Source organism: Miniopterus schreibersii (genome assembly GCF_964146895.1).
Source record: "Miniopterus schreibersii genome assembly, chromosome: 14".
In the NCBI taxonomy this organism is placed as follows: Eukaryota; Metazoa; Chordata; class Mammalia; order Chiroptera; family Miniopteridae; genus Miniopterus; species Miniopterus schreibersii.
The window spans coordinates 38,856,602-38,884,184 of NC_138114.1; the positions used below are offsets into that span (position 1 = coordinate 38,856,602).

Consider the following 27,583-nt stretch of genomic DNA (forward strand, 5'->3'; position numbering starts at 1 on the left):
GGTTTCCTTGGGGACGTGGCGCCGCGGCCGGCGCAGGCCTCCTTCCGGCTGGGCTGGAGTCCGTGGGCATTCGCGCCGGACCGAGCGGAGAGGTCCTGAAGGAACCGGCGCGCCGCTGGGCCGGTGAGTGTAGGTGCTGGAGGGCTGCGGGGCCGAGAGGGACGGGAATCGAAGCGGGGACCCCCACCCCTCCGCTTGGGGACTGCCGACTCCTCGAGGACATCGCTGGCCCTCGAGAACGCCCGGTTCCCAGGGAGCCCGGGTAGGGACCGCGGGGCCCCAGAACAAGAGGGACTATCTGGAGCGGGGGTCGGGGAGTGGGTGGGCGCTGTGGCCTTCTCGTGGGGGCCTGGTCTCGTGGGGACTGCTGGAGGTAAGCCTGAAACCCAAGCACCACTTTCCAGGCTGCAGGCTGAGGAGATGCCTGGGACACGGAGACCACCCTCTCAGGGCAAGAGGAAAAGGTGACAGGCGCTGGACCACTAAAGGGAACCCATGGCTAGGTAAGACTGCGCGCTTTCTCCTCAGCTGGGGGCCCGCAGGGGGTGGCAGGCAGGTTGAGGGGACCTGGGAGGTTGTTACAAGTGAAGATTGTCCCAGGGCTGCGTCTGGACTTTGCATCTGGACACATGGATGCAAAGATCAAAGTTTCATTCTTTTGAAGACAGATACAATAGTTTCCAGCCCATACCCCCTGCTCAGGACAGTGCTTGCGCAGCCCTTAAAGGGCTGTATTGTAATATTCTTTAAAATTTTCATTTGGATGAGGCTAGGTACCCCTTGAGGAGATTAAAAAAATGTTTTGTTTTTGCAATGAACTTTGAAAACAGACTGAGGTCCTCTTGAATCATTATAGAAAGCGAACTTCACAGTGGACTACACTTGTCCATACATTGCAATAATACTCTGAAACTTTCAGAAAAGATTAATGTGGATCTATGGATATAGGACAGTTGTCGAGTACATGGAGAAAGATGGAGAACAGTACATATGCTGTAAAACCAAAAAACTGGAGACACACACATGGATATATTACCATATATAATATATATCTGTGCTTGTGAATACATAGAATATCCCTGGAAAAATACACAGAAACTGGGTGGTAATGGTTGCCTCTGAGAGGGAAATGGTTGGGTTAGGGCAAAAGACTCACTTTCTGTTATATATCCTTTTAAACTGCTTGATTTTTTTTTTTTTTTTTTTTTACCATGTGCATATATTATCTATTAAAATACTTTAAAAAAAATCAATTGAATGCATTTTCTACCTGTCCAATTTTTTGACAGCATTCTTGGTGGGAATGTTGTAGTACTCTGATTCAGTGTTACAAGATTGCTCAGGGAGACTGGTCATCTTTTCACCAAAATAAGGTGAATTCTTTGAATTGCACCCCAAAGTGAAGACTTGGAAAAAAGATCAGATAAAGCTTTTTTGACTTATATAGTAGAAGCACCATGAACCATGTAGGTCCTTTTCTAAAATTTGAGACTAAAAGAACATTTAAATTTCTGGTGGCATGAATTTTTGCCTTTATTAAGAAGGGCTTTAATCCATTTTAAAAACTATTTTTTAGTACTAATTGTAGAGACTTTCCTTACTAATGTTTGTCTCATTTCAGGATCAGTTTTTCCTACCTCTGCCCAGCCTCCTGGTACTTTACTGTGCCCACAGTGAGCCCATTTCCCCGACAGCGGGTGGCATTCCTAAGTCTCTTCTTCATATCCTGTCTCCTTCTACTTCTGTTAATCATGGACTTTCGACATTGGAACGCTTCATTACCACGAGATAGGCAATATGAAAGGTGAGTCACCTTTAGATCACTTTGATCAGCTTTGCACTGAAGTCATAAATATTTTGATAAGCTGTTGAACACATTACTACCTTTGACCCTTTTGGAGAAAACTGCACTTTTATTAGTAAAATTCCATGCCACTTATTCCATAACGATATTGACAGTTTTCAGTTCTGATTCAGGAATGGTGATGCTGTGTTTTAATCATGAAAGGCATCTTTCTATTTTCTTGTTTTTGTGGGCCAGCTTATTGGGTGCATAAATGTTTAGGATCATTATGTGCTCTTGATGAACTCACCCTTTTTATCACTATTGTCTGTGTCCATGGACTATGCATATGTGCGTATAATGTTTTGTCTCTTTTGTTGGCTTATTAGTTATAATTCTGTTTTTATTTTTTTAGTGATTGCATTTAGATTTAGCCTTTATAGTATACATTTTTAACTTACCATAGTCTACCTTCAAGTAATTTTATACCTCTTCACACATAGTTTAAGGACCTGCCCCTTTGCCCTTGGCCTTTGTGCTATTGTTACCATACATTTTACTTCTCCATATGTTATGAGTGTCACCATATATTGTTCTTATTTTTGCTTTAAACATTCAGTTATCTTTTAAAGATATTTTAAAATAAAAAAAAAAGGATTGTATATTTACTGTTTTTGGGCCTCTTCATTCCTTTGTGTAGATTCATATTTCCATCTGGTACCATTTTCCTTTTGCCTAAAGACTTCCTTTAATATGTCTAGTTATATAATGTCTTTTTCCTCTGGCTATTTTTAAGATTTTCTCTTTATCATTGGTTTTAAGCAATTTGCTTATGTTGTTTGTTGGTGCAGTTTTCTTTTTGATTCTTATGCTTATGATTTGTTGATCCTTGGATCTATGGGTTTATAGGTTTTAATCAAATTTGGAAAAATTTTGCCCTGCCGTGCATGGCTCAGAGGTTGAGCATTGACCTAGGATCCAGGAGATCTCGGTTTGATTCCTGATCAGGGCAAATGCCCCGGTTGTGGGCTCGATCCCTAGTCGGGGGCCTGCAGGAGGCAACCAATCACTGACTCATCACTGATGTTTCTTTTTTTTAAAAATATATCTTTATTGATTTCAGGGAGAGAGAGAGAGAGAGAGATAGAAACATCAATGATGAGAGATTCATTGATCGGCTGCAGCTCGCAACCCGGGCATGTGCCCTGACTGGGAATTGAACCCTAATTTCCTGGATCCTAGGTCAACACTCAACCGTTGAGCCACTCCTGGCTGGGCATCACTGATGTTTCTATCTCTCTCGCTCCCTCTCCCTTCCTCTCTCTGAAATCAATAAAGATATATTTTTTTAAAAATTTGGAAAAATTTTGACCATTATTTCTTCAAATATTTTTTCTGTGCTCTTCCCACTTCATCTTTGGCATCTCCAAACATGTGTGTATATATTGAGTCATGTGAAGTTCTTCCACAGCTTACTGATGCTCTATTCTTTTTTTTCCCCTAGTCTTTTTTCTCTCTGTGTTTTTTTCTGGATGTTTTATGTTTCTGTGCCTTTCAGTTCCTGATTTTCTTCTGTAAGTGAGGACTGATTGTATTGTGTTGCCAGGAGCACACTGACTTACAGGTGTCTTCATGGGAGCAAGTTTGGAAACCCTTGATCAGGAAAATATGCCCAGAACACTAAATTCATTCTATGGTCTTGATAAGTGAGGGATTGCTTTAGTTAGAAGTTATAATCTCTCTTACACATTGCATCTTTGTATTTTAATATATGTGAAAGTAGCTTATGTTTAAAAAATATCTTTATATTGAGAAAATATTTTAATTCAAATTTATTTTCAGCCATTCTGGGAACTTAGCATATCACTTCTGAAGTGCTAACATCCCAGAACTTTAGAAGCCTTATGTGGATTTTCCCCCTCAGTAGTTTAAAAACTGAAGAGTTTTATTTTTCTCTTCTTTATTATGAACATGTGCCCACCCACATTGCTTCTGAAAGGAGAAAGCAGGAGGTTTGTATTAGAGCTAGAATTTAGGGAAAGGTAAATTTAGAGAGTGATGGGATGTCAGTAAGGATAGAAGCCAGAGCTGTTTTGTTTTGTTTTAATAGATGTTACTTTTTTGGGGAGCAATTTTAGGTTCACAGCTAAATTGAGCCTTCCATAGGAGTTTCAATTCTGTTTAAAGCAAGTCACAAGAGACATTATTTTTGGTTAGAAAAAAAAATTATTAGCTTTAGGATATGCAGATCAATTAAGTATTCTTATGTACAATAGAACAATTCAGAGATTTTTGCTGGTGAAATTGAAGGCATTTTTTCACATTTGTTTGCTTATTCTCTTATTTGTCCTTAGTGGTATTTATAAGCAGATCTTTAACTTATACATGTTCCTGATTGCTCTGATTAAATCTTGTTAGGAGATAAAGAGTAACCCTACAAGATGTTTTTCTGGGCATGTATTACTAACATCAGTCATGCGCAGCTACTTTGCCTTAATGTCATTATATTTGTCTCTGAGCCTTGAGCAGAGTTGAAGAGTATGTGACATTCAGCGAAGAGCTGCTTGCCCCATGCTGATGAGGGCCACTATGATTGACCTTTGGCACATTACTGAGTTCTTTTTGAACTCTAGAAGTGGTATAATTAGTTTTGATTTTGTAAGCTAGGTAATGGTTTGGCCAGTTACCACTCTAATGCTGTTAATGTTCTCAGGATAATGGCAGTGAAAAGCCACTGTCTTCCAATTCTGCCTTGGGTGATGTATATGTGGGTAACTTTCTTTTCACTGACTCAGCAGTGACCAGAGGGAAATCATGTTTCTGTAATAGAGAGACAATGTGTGTGTTAAGGGGAGAGGGTAAGTGTGTGATGGTCAATCAGATCTCTCCTGGGAAGGTGGATGTGAGGGATTCCAAGGCTTTTAGAACTTTTCTCTTGGGCTTTGGTTCCTCTTTAGGGATTAACTTAGTGCAGCATCAGCAAAGCAGGAGGGTCCATCAATGCAAGTAATTGACTATGATGGCTAAGGCTGGGACTGCAAATCACAAGAAGGAGCAGATCTGGCCATGTGAGGAGCCTAGCCAGAGGAAGACTTTCAGGTGGTTGAAAAGTGTAAGAAACCTGATAGGTTACAAGATGTCAGAGTTCCAAAAAAAGGATATTATTACTTTCCAGACAGGAAAATTGTTCTTCAGTTACTCATTTGTATGCAAGATGAGAAAAATGGAGACTTTCTGCTGCCTGCAGCATTGATCAAAGACTCAAGTGGGAAGTGTAACAGAAATGCCTCTGGTCCTATCTTTCTCCCTTGTGTTCTAATGTCAGCTGACATTTTTCTGCCAGTGCATACAGGAAGACTTCTCAGGGAAGAGAAAGAAAAGTTGAGTTGCACCCAATTTAGAACTGTAAAGTTGTTTATCTTGACAGGAACCAAAGAGGATGATGGGATGCTTTGGGAAGCCATTGAAACTTTCTAAGGAGACCAACTGATTTTGAGTATAGCGATACAAAGACATCAGGAGTTAGTAACAAACCAACTGCTCCATATGGTGAGCTCTAGGACCAGACTAATCAGTTTTGATTGAAATATATCAGAGAAATGTGGGACACACTGTGGCAATATCCAGGTACTGCAGATAACGTATCTACTCTTGAGAAACTTACAGCCTAAATGGGGAGGTGGAGCAAACATATATGAAAGAAGTCTTAGGGGTTCATACTGAAATATAAGTAAAGTGCTCACAGGGGATAATGGCACTCCGTGTGTTACAGCAGAAGGAGGAGGCCCTTTCAGATCTTTGTGGCCATTATAAGAGTCAGCATTGTGGAATGGAGGCTTCTTAAGAACTGGGAAGCTATGTCAAAGAAGAGAAAGGGGAACAAACAGATAGAAAAGCAGATGGATGTTCAGAAAGGAAAAAAAAAAAGTCACATTAGAGCATTGGTTCTCAAAGTGTTTACTGACCCTTTGGAGCTTCTGAGACAAAATTATGCATGAGTAAAAGTCATTCAAAGTGCAAGGTAACTGATGGATTTTAATGTTACAGAGTATAAAAAGTTCCCAGATGGGGCTTTAGATTCTACATTGCAGCTAACCTGATGGTTGCAAAGTACCAGCCAGTAGCAACAAGGGCTGCTATGATGGGAAATGGATTATCTTTCCTATTTCTTTTCTATCTATGGTATCTTTCGAGGTCAGTATTTGCAAGAGTTCTGTAATGAACCCAGACCTCTGCCCAGCTTTCATGTGATAGAAGTGAGCTGCTCTGAGTTGACTGGTGGATTGTGAGCCCAGTTCAGCACAGTAATTTGATTATCATGGGAAAGAATGTGGTGAAATGGAATCTTTAGGACTGTAAACTTTCTCCTATATAACAGATTTTTACCACCTGTTTCATTTCTCGTAACTTGCTCTCATATCAAATCCAGAAAAAAGTTCTACCTGACTGTATACTATGAATAATGTACAGCATTATGTTGAAGCTCAACTATACCTTCTTCTCTTTTTAAAAAATGCACTTTGCATTGTAGAATAGGAACGGTAGTCAGCTCCACTTTTTGATTTTAGAGCCATTTCTGCATGTTCTTCGTCATCTTTTTTTAAAATCCTCACCCATATCACCACCCAAAAAACACGTTACGTGATATATCATTTCATAGTATTCTTTATGTTTATATACAGAAAGGATAAGTAGATAGAAGAGAAATTATTAGGATTATTTTAGTTATTTAGTGTGTATAACAAACTGCCCCAGAAGTTACCTAACTTCATTGGCCTCCAGGCAAACAGACCAGCAGTTGCCTCATATACATCAGGACATATGGTCAGTATTGTTTCATTCCGTTGTTACGACCCATAGTCCCATGTGCCTGGTGCCTTAGACACTTAATGAAGATTGATGAGCAAGAATTAAATGGTGGTGCCTTTTGTGGACCTGGCTGCTTCTTCATACTGAGCTTTCTTTTTGCCTGGCTTAGGTATTTGGCTCGCGTAGGGGAGCTTGAAGCTACAAACACTGAAGACCCAAATCTAAATTATGGACTTGTTGTGGACTGTGGCAGCAGTGGCTCCCGGATTTTTGTTTATTTTTGGCCAAGACATAATGGGAACCCCCATGACTTGCTGGACATCAAACAGATGAGAGACCGTAACAGCCAACCAGTGGTTAAAAAAATCAAGCCAGGTACTAACCGGAGTACATTCGTTGTCAATCTCTTATCTACTACTGTAGGCATGAGAGAGGAGAGGAGAATTGGGAGAAAGCGAACTGCCCTTTTCTCTTGAGATTCTGGATAATGGCAGGGATGTCTCATTCATTGCCTCCTCCCCCTCAAATAAGTAAGTTTAGAAGCTCAAGCAGAACCTTGTGGGGTGTCAGTCTTCTGAGTGTATGTGACCTGCTTTTTAAGGAAAGTGTTTTATCTTCCTTAAGGAATCTCTGCCATGGCAGACACGCCTGAACACGCCAGCGATTACCTTCGTCCTCTGCTGAGCTTTGCTGCTGCTCATGTGCCTGTGAAGAAGCACAAGGAGACCCCCCTTTACATTCTGTGCACAGCGGGCATGAGGCTTCTTCCTGAGAGGTGAGGTGCAGGGGCTGAGAAACACAGGAAAATGGGGGCCCCAGAGTGGAAAGGCTGATTCCATGTGTGTCCTCTGGGTTCCCTGGTCTGAAGGTGGGATGTGCGCTCACCACAGAGTTGACAGGTGGCGCTAAAAGACTCCTTGCTGAAAAATAGAGCAGATCTGCCCTTGCACCCAATTATTTCCTAATCAGTTGCTCATACCTTCATGTCATTTGCTGCTTTGGGATCCATATCTACCTGAGATGGCTGTAATGATTCTTAGTTCTGATTGAGGGTTTCGAGCAGAGGTGACGGTGTTAAATTTGGATCATGGAGCATCTAGAGGAGGAGCATACTAACGGTAGTAGGAGGGTCACCTGAGGGACTGGGTACCTGGGGGCTGGTAGGAATGCTGCTTTCTCTGTAACGTTGCCAGGCTCCCTAATGATAGTTGGTGCTACTTGCAAAGATCAGGCTCCATTGCTTTATACCAGCGTTCAACCCCAGTCAGTCAAGTCTTGACCTTGACTGTTTAGCCTGGCCTCTTGTCATCTGATCCCTCTTTCCTTACTGGAAGAGGAGGAGGAAGGGGAAGAGGCAGCAGCTATACTTGGGTCAGACCCCTCTTTGTGATGTCTCCCCTATGACCGTCTCCCTGACCCTTCCACAGATAGGATCACTGTGTGGGAGTGAGCTCCCTTAACTTGGAATCCATCCTTCTGGAATGTTCATAGTCTCATAGGCATCAGGCATTGTTTATTAGCTTAAATATTTTTTTTCCTGGCAAATAGCAGTTCCTTTTTCCACAAAGTTTGATTTTGCATACTTGGCCAACAACAGCAAAACTTCAGCCATACATGTAGGGCTGCTTATGCCAGACAATATAACATATGTCAGCACTTCTTTCAGTGAATTTCCTTCCTTCTGTTGAGACCTGCAGGTACTGGTTTACTATCTGGTTTACTGTTGAGAAGGAGATTATTTTATACAGCCATTTGTCAACATGTGAGGCCTTCTGGCTCCTTATTTTCTCATGTATCTTGGTATTTTAAAAATTTCAGCTTTTTTAAAACTTATTTTTAAAACCAAACTTTAAAATATTATACTTGCAACCTTACATCATTAAAGGAAATCTTATAAGTAAAAAAGAAATAACCAAAACAAAAAATACTTATAATTCCACTACTGTATCAAAACAGTTTCATTTTGTCATATTCCCTTTCTCTCTGTATATCTATGTAATTTCTGCAAAGTTGCAATCATACTGTGCATGCAATTTAGAATTTTTGTTTTTGACTTAAGTAATATTTACATTGTTCAAAATTTTAGAAACCCAGGGAAGAGTATAGATGACACAGGTAGTGCCACATCACAAGTCTGTAAATAGCCTGGTGTCTCACAGCAAAGGAGGGGGTAAGAGGGCCAGAGGAAAAACTGACTCGTAGGTAAAAAATTGGAGTCAATCAGCAGAGCAGTGATTTAGCCACATTTTGTGTGTCTGGCGCAAAGGAGAGGATTGCCTCATCCCCTGGCACTTTGTCAAAAAAAGTTTTATCCAACAAAACCTACGATGTAGCTGTACCTCATTTGTCTAAATGTTCATTGTCAGCATGGAAGCTCTGAATATTAATATCTATTTTATCTTAAGAATTTTTAGAGAACTTGCCTTTTCTTTTGTTTTCTGATCACCTCTTTTAACAATGCCTAGCTCAATCCTGGGCTTATGAAATCATTGCTACCTCTAAGGCAACTGTAGTTGTTGACATAAGTGTAACGATCACTGCAAAAGCCTGTTTTGTATAAACAATGTTTTGCTAACTTATTAGCATTTGTAAGCAATATTCAAAATGGATTTAAATCATCTAGACTGTATTTTGAATTTATTGGCACCAGGTTTTATTTGTTTGACAGAGGCCTGGACTAACAGAATTTGTTCTACCTCCTTTTTATTTTGTAATGAAAAACCCCTTTAAAAATTACAAAGGTGATATTTAAGGGAAGAAACACCCTTTTTTATTATGAGAAATTTCAAACGTATATAAAAGTAGAGAGAACAGTATAATGAATCCCCATTTACCCACCACCTAGCTTCAACGGTTGTCGATGTTTTGCCATTAAAAGTTTTTTAAAAATAGTATTTTAGAAAATGAAAGTTAGTGTTTTGTTTTTTAACATAAATTGGGATCATGTCATATGTTGTTTTATAACCCATTAAAACTCAAAATATATTGGAGAAATTTTCATGTCAATGCATGTAGATATAAATTGACCTCATTTCTTTTAACATCTGTATAGTATTACATTCTGTGGATGCACCATAAATTATTTAACTAATTCCTATTGATGTAATTTAGATTATTTCCAGTTTTTCATTGTTATAAATAATGCTGCAGTATTCTTCGTCTTTGTATTTTTATCTGATGATTTCCTTGCAATTTCGAAAAGCGTAATAGCTGGGTCAAAGGTTAAGCACATTAAAGTTTTTGGCACGTTGTTCTCAATTGCCCATTAGAAAGGTGGTACCAGAAATTTACATTCGCAACGGCAGTGTATGTTGGTGCCTCTCCTTCCGTATCAATTAAAACAAGCAAGCCCTCTTCTCTGGGTAGTTAAGAAGCATATCCAATAGGGAGGGCAAAATGCTCCTCCTGTTCCCCATGTGAAATTCATATTGCATGAATTTTATATGTATAATAATGAATTTTTTAGAAGCTATATTTTTTAGACATTATACTGGAAGATTATTACAGTAAGTGTAATTCTTCACTTTGAAGTGCTAACATTCTCCACTGTCATGCTGACAACTGCCTGAGCCAGTAGAATATTTCTATAATGAGTAATTTTAAAAATCCAAGATAATTGGTCTTATTTTTAACCAATGTTTTTCTCTAGATTCATATTACTACTAGCTTTGTTTCTTTGCTTTTCGTTGTCTGAAAATACTGATAACATAAAACTGTAGAGGAAAACACAACCCTATAGATACTAGGCTTCAAATCTTCTCAAACTGTTATGACTTTTGGATTTTGATCCTGATCTGGGATTTTCAAATGATAAGATTTTATAAAGAAAAAACCTCAACCTTGAAATATAGAAAAAGAGATTAACAAGCTTATTGTAAGCGTATGTAAGGGTTACGTGCAAACCCGTGGGCCTGACAGTGCTGCTCATGTGGTGAGGTGAAGCCTTGTTTCTGAGATTGTGTTCCTCAGTTGAGCAGCTGTCTTTCATGGTAGGTCGTGATAATGTAATCACATTGATTTTATAGGTGGTGAAAGTGTACTTCAGCTTCCTGCGGCTTACGAAGCCTGTGAGAAGCGTAGAACCATAGTCTCATCTTTTAACACTGTTTGAATTGTAGCATTATATAAAGGAAAAGTATTACTATTACCATATTGCCTGTTAAGTAGGGGGCTCTGTTTTGGAGGCAGTTTAAACCTTTGGAATCAAAGGAGGTACCAAGGAAAAGCAGGGCTTTATAAGGGATGGGGTAGGTGAACAGTGAAGTCATAACAAGGCTAAGCGGAAGGTCAAGTTGAGGCTGTCTGTTAGAAAATAATTTAATGATTAACTTTTAGATTTTTTGTTCTTTCTTGCAGGAAGCAGTTGGCTATCTTGGCTGATCTAGTGAAAGATTTACCACTGGAGTTTGACTTCCTCTTTTCACAGTCTCAGGCAGAAGTGATCTCTGGGAAGCAGGAAGGTACTGGGCCTTGAGGAGCGCTCCAATTCACCTCCCAGCCAACCATCACATAGTCTGTCTAACGCGTGTTTGGGATTACTTTATATATCTGATTTTTATTTTTCTGACAATAATTTTCTTGATTCTGCTATCTAGTTTATTTGAGTATTTGCATACCATGCATTGGTATCTGCTTTAGAATGCTGCTTCTAGAAGTCATAAATTTATGTTTTCAACTTCTGCTTCTAGAAGTCATAAATTCATATCTGTTTTTAACTTTGTGCCAAGGAATAAGAATGTATTAGTATTTAATGGTGATTCCAGATGGATCTTTGGTTAGCTAATTGTAGTTTTGAAAACATACATTAATCTAGGGGTTGTACTAAGTTTGCCAAATTCAAATGTAAAACAAATTATTAAAGTAAGGAGAAACTTTAATTTCAGGGACTGATCATGATGAGTTACTTTTTTTTTTTTGGTTATGAGCTCTTTCTTTATTGCACTTATTATGCAGTATTGATTGATGCTTTCCTAAAAACCCACACTATTGGGTTTGTAGTTTTGCGGTGGAGTTGAGTGTATGTCCTCATGTAGCCCAAATGTGGCCTGTGTGATGAATTATATTTTATGCCCTCTAGCTGCAGCCTACATGAGGGAAAAAATTTACCTTTTTCAATTTCAACATCACATTTTTCAGCCCTAAAATTTTCATTTGGTTCTTATTTCTTTGTTGAGACTGTCTGTCGTTCCATTTGTTGTAAGACGGATTTTATTTCTTGGATATGTACCTGCTTTAATACCTTTGTCTGATAATTCTATCATGTCTGTCATGTCGGGGTTGGCATCTGTTCCCCATCTTTTCCCCTATGAGTTGAGATTTTCCTAGTTCTTTGCATGTCAAGTAATTTTATATTGTATTCTGGACATTTTGAATATTACATTATCACATTCTGGGTCTTGTTTCAATCATAAGGAGAATATTGATGTTTGTTTGTTTGCTAGTTTGAGCAGTTGACCTGGCTTTGTTCAGGCCTCAAGTTCTGACCTGCCTTCTGTGGGCTATGATCCTATTGGTTCATTTTTCAAAGCCATAGCTCTGCTATTGGATTTGCCCCATGGATGTGCCAGGTGTTGGCCAATCTGGAACCTGGGCATAGCTCATATAAATTGATTGTACAGCCCCTACCTCAGTTCTCAAAACCTTTCGTATACTCTTTAGAGTCAGATCCATGCATGTATAACTTGGAGGTGAGCCCAGGATTTCATATGCCACTTCATTTCCTTCTCTCCACTATCTCCCCAACACTTTCTGGTTCCCCAGGGCTCACTTTTGTGGCCCTCCGGACAGTAAGCGAGAGTTTTGCTTTGTCCACTCTGCCATCAGGGCCAAGTGGTGGAGGCCAGAGGGGAAGGAATGAGCAATAGGGATTTGCCGCAACTCTTGAGGGTACAGCTCTTCTGGTGAGAGAGAAGTATTCACATCCCTCAGAGTTCCAGGAACCTGCCTGACAATCACCTCTGCTGCCGAAGGATTGACTGTAGGAGAGAACAAAATAAAGAAGACAAAGCAAGGGATTTCCACCACTCTCACTAAACCTTTGGAGTCCCCTTTCCTGCTCCTTGGATCAGGCAGCAAGGACTTAAGGCTCTTTCTGTCCACACCCGGTGTGTGTGTTCATGTTTCAGTCAAGTTGCTTTTGAGTCCAGGCTAGGCATTGTAGAAGGGAAAAAAAGTGGGAAGCTCATTGCTGGTTTGGTGGTTCTTGAATCTGATCTCTGTCCCAGTGCATCTATTCTCACTTTCAGAGTTCTCACACAGCCGCCCCCTCCATTCTCTCCAGAGTTTACTCTTGCTTTCAGTGGGAGGCGGGTGGAATGTGCTCACTCCATCTTGTCCAGAACCAGAACCCCAAGATTTACTTTGGTGATTGTTTCTACACAATAATTCCTATTCATTGTAGGAAATTTAGAAAATGCAAATAGTTTTAAAAGGAAAAACACCACAAGATAAAATATTTTAAATTCATACACTGAGAGTGTACAGTAAAATACTGTTTGCACTTTTTTCCAAGAAAAGGAGACTAAGAGCAACCCTGTGGAGAGAGGTGTACATGGGGTGGCAGTAGAGAATTAATTGAGGGCTTTTATATTTCTGTCTTAGGGGTTTATGCGTGGATTGGAATCAACTTTGTTTTGGGAAGATTCGACCATGAGGATGGTGAGTAATGTTTTCCTATGAAGTTCTTTAAGTAAGGGCTGAGGGTTTAAGTCATACCCTGTCAGTAGCATGTAAGCGCTAATGTTGAGTTGTTTTTATTTTTTAAAACTTAAGTTGCAAATAAACAAACAAACCCCCAAAACAAAAACTTAAGTTGCTTCATTTGTCCAGCCTAATTTGCTTTCTTTTATTTCTCTTTAACTTTTTAATATGGAAAGTTTCAAACTGCCACAAAAGTAGAGTAAATAATAAAATGAACCTCTATGAATCTGTTACCCAGACTCAGCACTTACTAATCTTTTGCCCTTTTTTAGTCCCCACACTCCCTCCACACAAGTATTATTTCCTGTTGGATTCTTTTTAGAACGATAAACACCTTTACTACATGAGCCAAGATAGAAGGGGGGAGGATACCTTTGCCTGTATGGGCCTTTTTTTAATCTTCACCTGAGGGTATGTTTTTCATTGATTTTAGAGAGAAAGGAAGGGGGAGAGAGAGAGAGGCATCAGTGCAAGAGAGAAATATTGATCAGTTGCTTCCTATACGTGCCCCTACTGGGGATTGAACCTGCAACCTAGTTGTGTGTCCTGACTGGGAACTGAACCCACAGCCTTTTGGTGTACGAGACAGTGCTCCAGCCAAGTGAGCCACGTGGCCAGGGCTGCCTTTCTGGGCCTTGATTTTCCTCAGAACTCCAGCTCCTTGCCTGCAGCATGTAGTCATCTGCTTGGCCGCACTGGCCCCGTCTTGAAGCCATGCATGCATGAAGCTTGCCCTGCCGAACTGCTCCTCGAGAAGACTGGCGATTTTGGTATTCTTTTTCCTTTCATCATATTTCTTCTGAATTCTCTTTGGTCATTTTTTTGTTTCAGATCTCTTCCTCCTCAGGAGTCAGTTTGGCCAGGGGCAGTGCACGGTGGGACTCATACCACTGTCAGTAAGGTGTGCTGTCAATGAGCATGATGTAGTTCTTTACTCAGGTCTTGGTGTGGACCAGTTTACTGTTGGATGCGTGTAGACAACATCAGTAATCCTTGGGTTTTGCGCATACAACACTCCGAGCCCCAGGAAAAGTTGCCCACATCTAGCCTCAGCGCTCTGTACTTCTTGATGCCTCCCCGCACGTGGATTGTGCGCATGTGGTGGGGTCCAGTCTTAGTGTTGGCAGCAGGGCGTTCCAGCTCATATTTTTGCTTTTTGTGGTAGGGCTTTCTCTTGCTCTCAGTCTTGTGCCGATTGTGCCAGTTGTCCTGAGAGATGTCCATGGCTCGCTGCTGGCTGGAAAGAGCTTTGCTATTGGATTTTTAAAAGCAATCTCCAGCCTGGCCGGGTGTGGCTCAGCAGGTTGAGCGTCGACCTAGGATCCAGGAGATCGGGGTTCAATTTCTAGTCAGGGCACATGCCCGGCTTGTGGGCTCGATCAATGACTCTCTTATTATTGATGTTTCTATCTCTCTCCTTTCCTTTCTCTGAAATCAATAAAGATATATTTTTTTAAAAAAGAGCAATCTCCAGACATATCATTTTACCTTCATGTACTTTAGTATATGTCTCTTAACAGATAAGGAGTTTCTAAAACAAAACACAAACATTTCCACAGTGCCATTTTTGAATTTAGCAAAATTAACAATTTCTAATATGTAATACCCATGTAATACCCAGGTAGAGACTTCCCTGATTGTCTCAAGAATATTGATTTATATTTGTCTTCTTCAAATCAGAAGCTGAACAGGGGTCACAAACTTTGCTTGATTGAGATGTCTCTTTTAATCTGTAACAGTTAACCTTTCCCACATCTTTTTTTCAAATCATTCATTTAAAAAAATCCACAAAACTAGTTTCTTGATAGAGTGAATTTGCCATGTTCTAAATTTGGTTGACTGCATCTTTGTGGGGTCTTTAACGTGTTTCTCATCCCCTCATATGTCCTATAAACTGGAGATTAGATAAAGAAATCTTATTAGACTCAGATTCAATTCTTCCCACAAGAATCAAGCGTAGATGGTGCTAAATGTTTCTCATCAGGAGTCCAGTTGTGATGTCTAGTTGTCCCACTTTTAGCCATGTTAAGACTGACCAGGTATTTATTGTCAGCCTGATCTAATCTATTGTAAACATTCCCCCTTCACTTTTCACCTAATGGTTTAGTAGCCAGTTGTGATCCGTTGCTTAGATCTGTTTTTTTCACTGGAAATTACAAAATGATGATTTTGCTAATTCTTTCATTCCTTCTGCATTTAACAGCTGGAATTTTTATAAAATGAAATCTTCTTCATCAACTATTTGGTTATCCTGAAATACAGCTTTTATGGGAAAGACAATAAATCCTTGATTCTTTTTCCTTATTTATCAAATTTTTGAGTAATGAGTTGGTGTTCTAGCAGCTTCCAAAGGTAACCAGTGAAGTTTTCTTTTCAGTATTATTATGAACTTGTGGATTTTAATGTAGCTGATGCATTACAGTCCATCACATCACTACTTTGGGTGCTCAAATCATACCATCATCGATGAGTAGGAGCACCTTTGGGCTTGCTCTTGTATCCTTTTAACATGATCTCAGTGACCTTGTGTTTCCTGTGCTGTTTGGCACAGCAGGGTATTCCATGCTCATCTGGTATGTTTTATCCCAGACCTGATAGGAGCAATTTTTTTAAAAGGAGCCCAGTTTTCTTTTAGTGGAAAATGGTATTTAGAGGCTGTGGTCTAAATACCAGGGGTGCTTGTTGCTCCTGGGTTAGCATTGCTTTCAGGCCTAGGAAATATTATTTTCTAGAAAGAGAAAAGTGCGTCATGAGTTCGTAGTGATTGCGCCAACTCCTATTTCAGGTTATGATGTTAGTGTTCAGTTTGTGTGGTTTTATACTCACCTTTTTCTCTTACGCTGAATATTTGTTCCTAAATATATCAACATATACATGCTTGTTTTATTCCACAGCATATGTTTAATGGTTTTAAAATAATGTAAATAATATTACCAATAATACTACTGGAATGTGGTTTAAGATATTTGTTTCTTTTGTCATTAAGATACATTCTATCTTCTCTGTGTAATATATGTTTGATACAATTAGATTAATTTTTTTCAGTTTGCTTTCAATTTTTTAAGGGATTGCTGTTTTTTTTCCTTTTTGACTTAATTTTGGTTTTAAATTACTAGACCCCTTCAGTTCCTTTGTTTATTTCAGAATCAGATGCGGAAGCTCCTCAGGAATTGACAGCAGGACGCAGAAGGACAGTAGGAATACTGGATATGGGAGGAGCCTCTCTCCAAATTGCTTATGAAGTTCCTACCTCAACATCTGCCCTTCCTCCAAAGCAGGTATTTCACCTTTTAGAGAAAGTCACTAGGAATGTCAATATTTTAAAAGGAAGAGCACTGTCTTTGAATTTAGACCAACTTGCCTGGGTATAGATATTTGTTCAGATACTTGCTAGCTTGTGTTATTGCTCTGAGCCTTAGTTTCCTCACATGTAGAAAGGGAATAATAAAAGTATCTGCTTCATAAAGTTGTGAGGATGAAGCACTAAGCTCCCTGTTTTGGCAATCAAAAATATCTATATATTGCCAAATGTCCCTTGGGGTTGCAGAATCACCCTGGTTGAGAACCTCTGGTCTGAACAGAGCTGTGGCAATGTGGGAACTGGCCGGGTAGCTCCATTTGCAAGGCTTGAGTGGGAGTCACGCCAGCCTCATGAAAGGGAAGACATTTGACTGGGCTTGGGTGATGATAGGCTTTTGCATGGTGGAGGTGGAAGGAAGGCCATCTGCGTGGAGAGAACAAAATGCATGAAGGCACAGAAAAAGCAAAGAGCCCAGAATGTCCAGGGAATGGTGACTAGCCTGTTGCAGCATAGGATTTTCAATTGTGGTAAAAGGTAACGCTGGGAAGATGAGGTGAAATCGTGAGGGCTCTTGGGTGCAGTGGTAGGGGATTTGGCTTCTGTATCTGCAGATAGTGGGAAATCAACAAAGGTTTTTGAGTAGGGCATTTATATGGGTCTCAGTTTCATCATCTATGAATAATTAAACCCTGAAGGTCCTTCCCAGCTCTGAATTTTGTGACTTCGTTAATTGTGTGGCTGTGACCCAATCAGTCTGTTTTTTAGGAGAATAATTTTAGTGTTAGAAGAAAGAAAGGTAGGTCAGGGAACCTTGGGTGAGAACTGATAAGGGGTTAAATTGGACAATGTAAGTGGAAATAGAAGGGAGGGGACAGATTTAGGGTATTTTGGAGTGAAAAACCAATATAATGTGGTGTGGGTAGGGCAGGGATGGATGCCCAGTGATTCCGAGGGTCCAGCTCCGAGAACTAACTGATAAGGTGAGGAGCCCAGTCACTGAGAGAGCAACCACAGGGGAAAGGGCAGGGTTGATGTCAACCAAACCAGGATGTCAGGTGGTTTGCATGAGAACGTCTTTCTGGCCTCTAGCTGAAGTCCTACAACCAATGAGCTCAATTTTGGGTATGCTGAGTTTGAAATATCTCATGAAAATATGTGTACAAATATCCCACTAGACTGTTGGACATGTGGGTTTAGTGATCTGCCAAGAAGTCTGTGCTAGGGTTGGAGATTTTGGGAACTAGGTTGTGAGACTTTTTAGTCTATATTTGTTAATATGTGTTCAGCAGATAAAATGAAGGCATGGTTCACATACGAAGGGATAAGTGACACTTGGCACTGGGCCTTAAAGTCTTAAACAAATGACTTTTGTGTGTGTGCAAATTTAGAAAGCAACACTGGTATAGGAATATACTTGCAAATAACAATATAATGGACTGTAAAGATGGATCTTAGTGTTTGATAAAAAATGAAAAAACAATGAAACAACACAGTAGCACTTCTAAAACCTTAAATAATCTTAAATGCCAAATATACTTTTTTATACAATTCACAAAATTATGCACATTCACAAAATTATGCGCCCGCCATTGTTGATCTCCAGAATTTCATCACCCCCCAACAGACACTTCATATTCATTATCAGTCAAGAATAAATAAATAGATAGAGCACCTTTTCATTGGAAGTATAATAAAATTAAACGTTCTCAATTCCAAATCTGTCACAGGGAACATTAGGACTTCTTGAATAGTTTTAGAAAAGGCCAAAGAATAGATCTCATGATGATCTCCCAAATTCCTTAAGTTTATCTTTATCAAAGGATTTCTTTTTCCTAATTATAAACTGCATTCCCATTTTGGAGAATTGAAAAATGAGAAAAGTACATGCAAGAAAATGACAATATCTGTAATGATTCTATTATATAACTACAAATCGTGTTTTTAGTCTCTAACTTGATGTTTAACCTCCGATTTGTTCTTTTTTGTGCAGTCTTGTTATTTTATGTTTTTGTTTAAAATAATGCTTTGGCCTGGCCAGGCCTGGCTCAGGGGTTAAGCATCGACCTAGGATCCAGGAGATCGTGGTTTGATTCCCGGTCAGGACACATGCCTGGGTTGCTAGTCCAGGACCTGCAGGAGGCAGCTGATCAATGACGACTCTCTCATCATTGAAGTTTCTATCTCTCTCTCTCTCTCTCCCTTCCACTCTCTGAAATCAATAAAGATATATTTAAAATAAATAAATAAAATAAAATAATGCTTTGGCCCTGGTCAGTGTGACTCAGTTGGTTGGGCATCGTCTCGTGAACCAAAAGGTTGCCTGTTCTATTCCCAGTTAGGGCACATGCCTGGGTGGTAGGCTCGATCCCCAGTAGGGACCCTCTCACATCAATGTTTCTCTCTCTCCCTTCCTCACGCTCTAAAAATCAATAAAAATATTACAAATAAATAAATAAAATAATGCTATGAGGATGAAAGAATGCTACAAGATATTTTAAAGAGTAGTCATAGCAAATGAAGCCTGGTGTATTAGCAATGTCATAGTTTTGTAGAAATTAACCTAAACTAAAATTCTGTTTTTTCTCTTTACATTGTGTTACAGGAAGAAGCTGCGAAGATCCTGCTGGCTGAATTCAACCTGGGTTGTGATGTGCAGCACACTGAACATGTGTATAGGGTTTACGTCACCACCTTTCTGGGTTTTGGGGGCAATTTCGCCCGACAGCGATATGAGGACCTTGTGCTGAATGAAACTCTTAGCAAAAACAGGTATATTTGACATGGGATCTATGCTTCTGGAATAGAATGTTGTCAGGCTGCAGATATTAGAAATATTCATCTTCTTCCTGACCAGCCCTGCCAATGGGATAGCATCTTAGAGAGCCTCCGTTAGTTGCTCTGGGTGAGAGTGCATTCTGATCTGTGTTAATAAGACTCATAAAAAAGTACAGCAGCTTATTGTGGTGACCTCTTGCTGTGTCTCACTTCAGACCTCATGGGATTGAGATTAAATTGTCACTTTTAAATGTGCAGTATAATGTACATTCTAGCCGTTCCTTCTTCACTGAAGTACTCAAAACGTGTGTTGAATTATAGTGGAGTTGCATTTTATGCGGGAATTAGGTTCCTTAGTGTGCTTAAAAGATAAAAAGCATGTGCAGTCAAAATTAACCTTTAAATTGTTCTTTCGTTAATTCCAGAATCACCAGTTTTTTCCTCCAGCATGGACCAGAATACTGATATTTTATTTGAGACCAAATAAAGTAGTTAGACCATAATGTACAAACAGTTGTGGGGTTTTTTAGCATTTAAAATGATTTTATCATGCACATTGAAGGAAAGTGTAATAGATGGAAGTTCTTTCCACCATATAATTTTTATCCCCATTTGTTTAGCTAGAAACACTGGTTTGAAAAGGTATTGATATACCCCATTTGTAGAGGTATTGGTATATCCCAGTTCTCTACAGCTCTCAATTATCTTATGTTGGGAGCATGTTAAAAATCGTTGTCTCATAAGTGTTTTTTGTTTTTGTAAGTAGAAGTTGAAGAAGTTTTGGGAGAATCCTGTTGTCCTGGATAATTGATAAATGCATTAAAATCAAGCAGTGTGTTTGTATTCTGAAAATACTGTTAAATCCATACAAATGTTGCTTGGGTTGTGGAGTTCAGCTCACTCCTGCTGGCACTATGACATCTGAACAATTGTTATGAAAGTTTCACACCAATTTTGTTATGCTGCTTCATCATCAGTCACTGTGCTTCCTTTTCTGTTTTCTTCCTTTGTTGTTCTGCTGCTTTTTTTCCTGCGTCTGCTGTTTCCTGCTGCCTCAGGCCTTGCCCAGCAGCATTGCCTCCCCACGCATTGGCATTTTCTTGCCTAGTATCTAAGTCCCCTAATTCAAAAGAGTGATTATTCATCTTATGTAGCTGCTAACCTACCAGAGAAACCTGTGCTTCCTGAGATGTCAAAACTTATTGGTTCTCTCTTCTTAAAATGATTTTCTGAGTTTTCCTTGTAGTTGGTGTCACCTCCTTGAAATAGGTTCGAGTGTGCCCAGGCGTTTGTTGTGGTCCCGTTCCCATTCCTTTCCTTAGTCTCTACACTTGTATGTGCATCTTCACCCCGGGAAGTCCCCTCTCCAGTGCCCGTCTGTTTAGGAATTGATGCATAGTTAACTGCACTTGGCAAAGTTACTCTGTCTCCACTTGATTTTCGTCCTTGGCAAGATCTGCACATTAATCTCTTCAGGACTGAGAGTATGGTTGCTCGGCAAGTGCAGACTAAGTAACCAGAACTGTGCAATGTCCATGGCGGGACCCAAACTCCCCTCCCCAGTCAGAGCCAGGCATGTGCACCTCACTGTTGCCAGCCTTTGGCACTGCACCACTGCCATGGTCCCCTTCTCAGGAAACTCCCCCAGTTCCTCCTACTTCACCTCCTCCCAGTTGTTATTTTAAACATTAGAACCACACTCAGCAGGGTGAGATCTTTGCACTTTTAAGAGGCAAGTGGGAATGAAGACCGGATGGAGAATAGCAGATTCACATCTCCAGTTTTACTTTACACTGGGAAATATACATGTTGACTAAAAGGTTGGACAAAATTGATCACTGCCATACTTCTTTTTGTTTCTTTTTTTCTTTTTTTTGCTAAATTGAATTTGCTTAAGTTAAATGTTCATGTGACTCAACTACATGGTAATACTCCATTCTTGTTTCTGGGGTCATGTAAAACAATAACAAGGTATCTGTGAAGCATATTCGTACACCAGGCTTCTTTAGGCGTTTCTTAGAGTAGATTGAGTACACTAGTGATGTGTTTTTTCTTGTCACTATGATAGGTTGCTGGGCCAGAAGACAGGTCTGAGTCCTGACAATCCATTTCTGGATCCTTGCCTGCCTGTGGGACTCACAGATGTGGTGGAGAGGAACAGCCAGGTCCTGCATGTCCGAGGAAAAGGAGACTGGGCTGCCTGTGGGGCGATGCTGAGCCCCCTGCTGGCTCGCTCCAACACCAGCCAGGCCTGGCTGAATGGCATCTACCAATCACCAATTGACTTCAACAACAGCGAGTTCTATGGTTTCTCTGAGTTCTTTTACTGTACGGAGGATGTGTTGCGCATCGGTGGCCGCTACCATGGGCCGACATTTGCCAAGGCTGCTCAGGTAAATTATTAATAAGAAAGATGACTCATGCCATCAGTGGCTATTTATTGGATGCCTAACTTTGCTCTGTGTGCTATGCAAAGAGCTTTGCATGCATGGTTTCACTTGGCTCTTTACAGGAGCCCTATGAACCCTCATTTTATAGATGAATAAGTATAGTATTTAGAGAAGTTAAAGAACTTGTGTTGCTATACTGCCTTCAATTAATTAAGCTTAGCTTCCCTGAGTGTCCTGTCACCCATAGTATCACCCAGGTCTAAAGTTGTTGTGGCAGCTAATAGTTTTTCCTCCATCTTACCAGCAGTCTTGTTTAATGTTCGTGGCCAAGTAGTGTCACCTTTAGGTACTTTTCCCCTTACCAGCTGTTTCCAGTTGTAATATACTTTTGGAGATGGTGTCACGCAGGTGGGCAAGTCCATTTTCATTTTCTTGGTTTGAGCTATTGAAAAGTTGAAGAGGTATAGGGTCACTCAGAATATTAGAAAGATGTGGAAATGTGCAGTGATGGGGGAAGTATTCTTTAAATTTAAATTCACTTTGAGCATATATAAGGCTTAAGCATCCTATTGGCCTAAATCATTAGTTACCTGGACAGGTGAATGTTCAACTAGCTTTCTATAGTTCCTGCTTTAATTTAGATGTCACTTTGAATTTTTGTGTGTAGTTCTCTGACCTCTTTTATCAGAGAAACTTACAGGAAGAATCTTTTCTTATATTTTTATTTTTTCCTTTCTGCTTTCTCATGATTCTCTAGGGTTCTCTTGGTGGAAGACTTCCAATAGAATAATGTCTGCAGTATGTGTACTATTCTGTTCCCTAAAGGCAGCCCTTAAGAAATATTGAGCAAAACCCGGTTTGTGGTTGCTCTTCTGTCTCCAGCATCCAGGGATACCCTCGTATTTCCTTTCCTTTCCCTAGTCCAAGGGCTCCCTAACTGTCCATGGCCTGAATCTTTCTCTCATTTTAAAACGTCTTCAAATTCTATTCCCTCAAACACCAAAGGCCTCAAGTTATTGCTTGCCCAAGTTGGTAGTGGCTTAATATGTTTTCTTTCCCAGGTGAAAGAGATGATTTTATTCCCTTACTTTTTTTTTTTCTTTTGTGGTTAATCCTTACCCAGGGATATTTTTCCATTGATTTTTAGAGAGAGTGGAAGAGGGGTGGGCAGGCAGAGAAAGAGAGAGAGAAACATTGATTTGAGAGAGACACATCAATTGGCTGCCTCCTGAACTCACCCTGACTGGGGCTGGGCATCAAACCTGCAACCCAGGTATGGGCCCTTGACTGGGAATCTAACTGACGCTCTAACACTTAACCACACCAGCCAGGACTTCTCTTCCTTTTATTTTTACTTTGACTCTTTTTTCTTTTTTTTTTAATGTATCTTTATTGATTTCGGAGAAAGGAAAGGAGAGGGAGAGAGAGAGAGAGACAGAAACATCAATGATGAGAGAGTCATTGATCGAGCCCTCAACCCGGGCATGTGCCCTGACCAGGAATTGAACCCTGACCGCCTGGATCCCAGGTCAACGCTCAACTGCTGAGCCACGCCCGGCCGGGCAACTTTGACTCTTATTTTATCTTCCCAGTAATACCTTCCCTGGCTACCCTATCCAAAATTGCAGCCCTCCCCAATATTACCTATTTCCCTTTCCTGCTTTATTTTTCCTCTGAGCATTTATGTCACTTAACAAATTCTATGTGTGTACATGTGTATGTATGTATGTGTATTTAGTATCATCTGTGTCCCACCACTAGAATGTAAGCTTCTAAGAAATGAAGAAAATTCAACATAAATTTTTGTCTGTTGTATTTACTGCTGGATCCCCTGGCACCTGGAATAGCACTGGCACATCGTAGACATTCAGGAAATGTTAGTTTACTGCACCAGAAAGAACGATTCCTTTGGTGCAAATTACCACACGGAGGCAGGCCAGTGCTAGGTCGTTGACCGTTCTGTCCATCCGCTCTACCTGCTCGTGCCAGTCCTTTGTAGAGTGGAGTGAAGCTCTCTTCGTGTCATGATGCTGGTATTCCTGGCCCCAACCTACCCCCTCTCAGGGCCTGAGAGGCTAGGAGTCGTCTCAGCCTGGCTTTGTGCTGGACTTGAAGGCGCTAGGAAGAAAAGGAGTGTTTCCGGTCCACTCAAGTCACACAGCGGCCCGAGCTCTGGGACTTGCATCATTCAGTGAATGAATAAGCCATTTCTGATTCCCTTTGTCAAACGAGTAGCCCACCAGCCGCTTTAGAAGTGGGACAGCCGTGACTGTGGGGGAAGTTACAGTTTGCCTCAGATTTCATGTTGCACCATTTCTCTGTGGTTGTTCCAGGATTACTGTGGCATGGCTTGGTCAGCACTAACTCAGAGATTCAAGAACGGCCTTTACTCACCACATGCAGATGAGCATCGACTCAAGTGAGTAACTTCCTTCTCCCGCAGATGGGGCCTTAAAATGTAGAGAGTATAATGAGGGAGAATGAATGGGCAATAGTGCAGAGTGGGTTCTATGTTGAAGGAGTTTGATTACATCAGAGTCTGGGTTTCCGAATGATAGGGGCCAAATAATGCGCCTGTTTTATTGCAGCCAAGGGGACCAGCGGTTACGAGTTCTCTCCAAGTGGTTTGAATTCAGAAGTGGTGGTCTTTTCCTTTAATAAAAACTTTTTATTAAAATATCAAATATGCAGAGAAGTAGAAATAACTAACATAAACCCTCAAGTAACTATCACCCAGCTTCAATAAATATCAATATTTTGTCAGTTTGGCTCATCAGTCCTCCCATTTTGTAAACATTTTAGTTTAAAATTTTAAACACATAAACAAAAATAGTATAATGAACTTCTGTGTACCTGTCACCCAGCTTCTCTACTAACAGTTACCAACTCCTGGTCAATCTTGTCTCATCTATTTTCCCACCCACAACTCCCTTCTTATCATAGTTGGGTTATTTTGAAGAAAATGCCAGACTTCATAATTACATATGTAGATATTTCAGCATGTTTTCTGAAGATAAGAACTCTTTAAAAAAAGAAAGAAAAAGAAAAGAAAAACATATCCATAATACTATCACTGCATAAAGGTGTTCTTCACGTTTGTGGTAAATGTTAAGATAAAGTAGACTCAAATCTGCCTCCATGAAGAGGTGAGGAAGGTGGAGCTGGGAGAGACAGGTTTCTGACATCCAGGGGCAGTATGCAACGGCAGGCATTAGAATTCTTTTTCTTCTTCTTTAAAAAAATTTTAAAAAGTTTTTTGTTACACAGATATCAGTGTTTCAAATCGGCTTGGATGTACCAAGTCCTTCATGAAGGATTCCACTTTCCCTATGACTACCCAAACCTACGGACAGCCCAGCTGGTATATGACCGGGAGGTTCAGTGGACGCTGGGAGCCATTCTGTATAAAACCCGATTCTTACCACTCAGGTAAGGTGGACTAACCATGCTGGCATCTTGAGCTCAGAAGATGTTAGTTAGTGCCTCAGAGTTGGTTTCTTAAGCCCCCCCCCCCCCCCAAACAAACAAATAAACTCCCTTTATTCCTACCAGGTGAACAGCTCTTACTATGTTGAAACAGAAAGAAGGTTGAGCATTACGGTCTGGAGTCTGTTCCTCAGCTTTGCAATTTCAGAAATTCAGATTTATTTGTTGATTCACCACAAATCAGTCTTTAGGATTGAGCTCTCACTAACCACTTCCAAGATACTGACCGATAAACTAAAATGTCCTTAAATTACCCCTGCAAAACATATCTGACTAGAGAACTGGGGTAGGCTGTCTGTATGGAGCCATCTCTCCTAATGACCATTGCCACTCTGGAGATGGTGCCATTGCCTTGAAGGTGGGTCTGAATTCAAACAAAGGATGTGAGATGCTCTAGGGGGTATATTTTCACCAAATGATGGTAGCCTGATGTCTTGGTGTTGTGAACCATAAGATATTTGGGATAATCGTTAGGTACTCTCTCCCTGGATTATTTCAAAACTAAAATGAACTATTATTCTTTTGGTGCCTTTTTTACGAAAATACAGTCAGAAGCCTTGCAGGTGATAGAAGTCAGAGACGTGGGGAACTGGAGAGTGTGTGCCCTGCCCGAAGGGCTGGCGACTTTCATGCAGAAGGGCTTTGCCAGCATTTGCCGGTTCTCCTTTCTCAAGAGAAGCTAGAAATTCATATTTTATATGCAGTTTTTCAGTTTGGAGAGTCACATTGAAAAAAGAAGCACGGCAGGTCAAATAAAACAAAAATTGATCTTGTATCTAGACCACCTGAGAACAGCTTCTGTCCAGACAGGCAGACAACTGCGCTTAGCTTTACATGTCTCTTAATTTTCATCCAGATTACAATGGAATTCATCAGGTGACAGCTTTCTTTACCCATGATCTGAATCCTCAAACTTACTGTTCATTTTTTTGTCTTCCGATTTTGTCCTGATTCTGGAGGGTATAGGCTGCGAGGTTCCTCTTTAGGCTTAGAAAGGAAAATACACAAAGAATCACACAGCAGCCCTGGGGCTGGGGCCTGCTTCAGCTTTATTTGCTCAATAGAGCTGGTATCATAGAATGTTTGTGTGGATGGAATAAATGGGCTAACATCACTGGGCCTTTTGAATCAGCATAAAGGTTTCTCTCTGAAACGTAACATTTCTGTTCACCGTCAAACTGTGCCCTAGGGATCTACGGCAGGAAGGTGTCCGACAGGCCCACGGTAGCTGGTTCCGTCTCTCCTTTGTCTACAACCACTATCTCTTCTTCGCCTGTATCCTGGTGGTGCTATTGGCCATCATCCTGTACCTTCTGCGGCTACGCCGAATTCACAACCGACAAACTCGAGCCTCAGCTCCATTGAACTTGCTGTGGATTGAAGAGGTGGTGCCCATGATTGGGGTACAGGTGGGGCCATGAGGCTGGGCAAGGACCATGGAAGCTTGACTACCCCAGAGTTGCTGCTCATTGAATTCCACCATTCTCTTGTACTAGCTTCAGATGCTGCTTTGCCTGGCCTTGTGGATATTTGATGTTGAAATTTCCATTTTACTATCTTCTTTAATTCCTTCTCAATCTCCAGGTTCTCTTATCTGACAGAATTAGTCTGTGAAGAACTAAATAATGAGAGATTGGTGCTAACAAAGGTGACCAACCTTAGTCCAATTGAAGCACGCTTCTCCTTTATCTGAGAGATCTGATGTGTTCCTGGGATCTAGACTTTTTTCCCCTTGCTGAAGCATGAAGTTTGGCATTGGGCACACTGGAAGCCAGGTTGAAACCAAACTTGGAGCGTCTGATACAAAGCTGAAGATATTCTGGCAAGTGCAGCAGCCCCTTCTTTCTCTGTAACAGAGATATCATTTATGTGGAGATCCACAACCTTTAATAGGGATCCAAGATATGAATTTGCAGTTCAGTGGAACAGATATGAATTTTCAGGCAACCAAAATAACTTCCTTGCTTCTTTGACAAAGAAGCCATTATGAGTGTGGTCCAAGGTCCCTGACAGTGTTGCTGATGTTAGTATGTGATTTTAAAAGGTTAGAACTCCTTCTAAATGAATGGATCGTCGAAGATTTTGACTAAATCTTATCTGATGTCTTGTAGGACCAGGATAGAAAAATTTTCCATGTCTATGTGCCTCAGAGGCTGTTTGGGCATTAATTTTTCTTTTTGAGCCTTAAATGTGCTTTTAGAATGGAGAAACTGTGATGGGGATTGGAGACCTGGGTTTGGTTTCAGGTCACTGTCCTCTAGGCCTATTTTTATTTTTAATTTTTTACTGAATTTATTGGGATGACATTGGTTAATAAAATTTTATAGGTTTCAGGTGTAC

The 27,583-nt window shown here is 40.5% G+C and overlaps 1 protein-coding gene and 1 pseudogene across 2 annotated transcripts; one reads left to right on the forward strand and one right to left on the reverse strand.

Moving 5' to 3' along the window:
- Positions 1–27,583, forward strand: ENTPD7 (ectonucleoside triphosphate diphosphohydrolase 7). The gene is made up of 13 exons (XM_081158916.1): positions 1–123; positions 405–503; positions 1,622–1,804; positions 6,762–6,967; positions 7,217–7,367; positions 10,949–11,052; positions 13,193–13,249; positions 16,436–16,569; positions 19,195–19,361; positions 21,436–21,760; positions 24,091–24,176; positions 25,025–25,186; positions 26,433–27,583. The coding sequence occupies exons 2-13, from the start codon at positions 496–498 to the stop codon at positions 26,662–26,664; spliced, it is 1,815 nt and encodes a 604-aa protein (XP_081015042.1). The 5' UTR covers positions 1–123; positions 405–495; the 3' UTR covers positions 26,665–27,583.
- On the reverse strand, positions 13,937–14,515 carry LOC308567422 (small ribosomal subunit protein eS8 pseudogene; annotated as a pseudogene). The gene has a single exon. The product of its transcript is annotated as a small ribosomal subunit protein eS8 pseudogene (transcript).

Coding starts and splice junctions, on each gene's coding strand:
- ENTPD7 (XM_081158916.1), top strand. Junction 11,053..13,192: donor GATCTCTGGGAAGCAGGAAG/GTACTGGGCCTT, acceptor TTTCTGTCTTAG/GGGTTTATGCGTGGATTGGA. Junction 19,362..21,435: donor GAAACTCTTAGCAAAAACAG/GTATATTTGACA, acceptor TCACTATGATAG/GTTGCTGGGCCAGAAGACAG.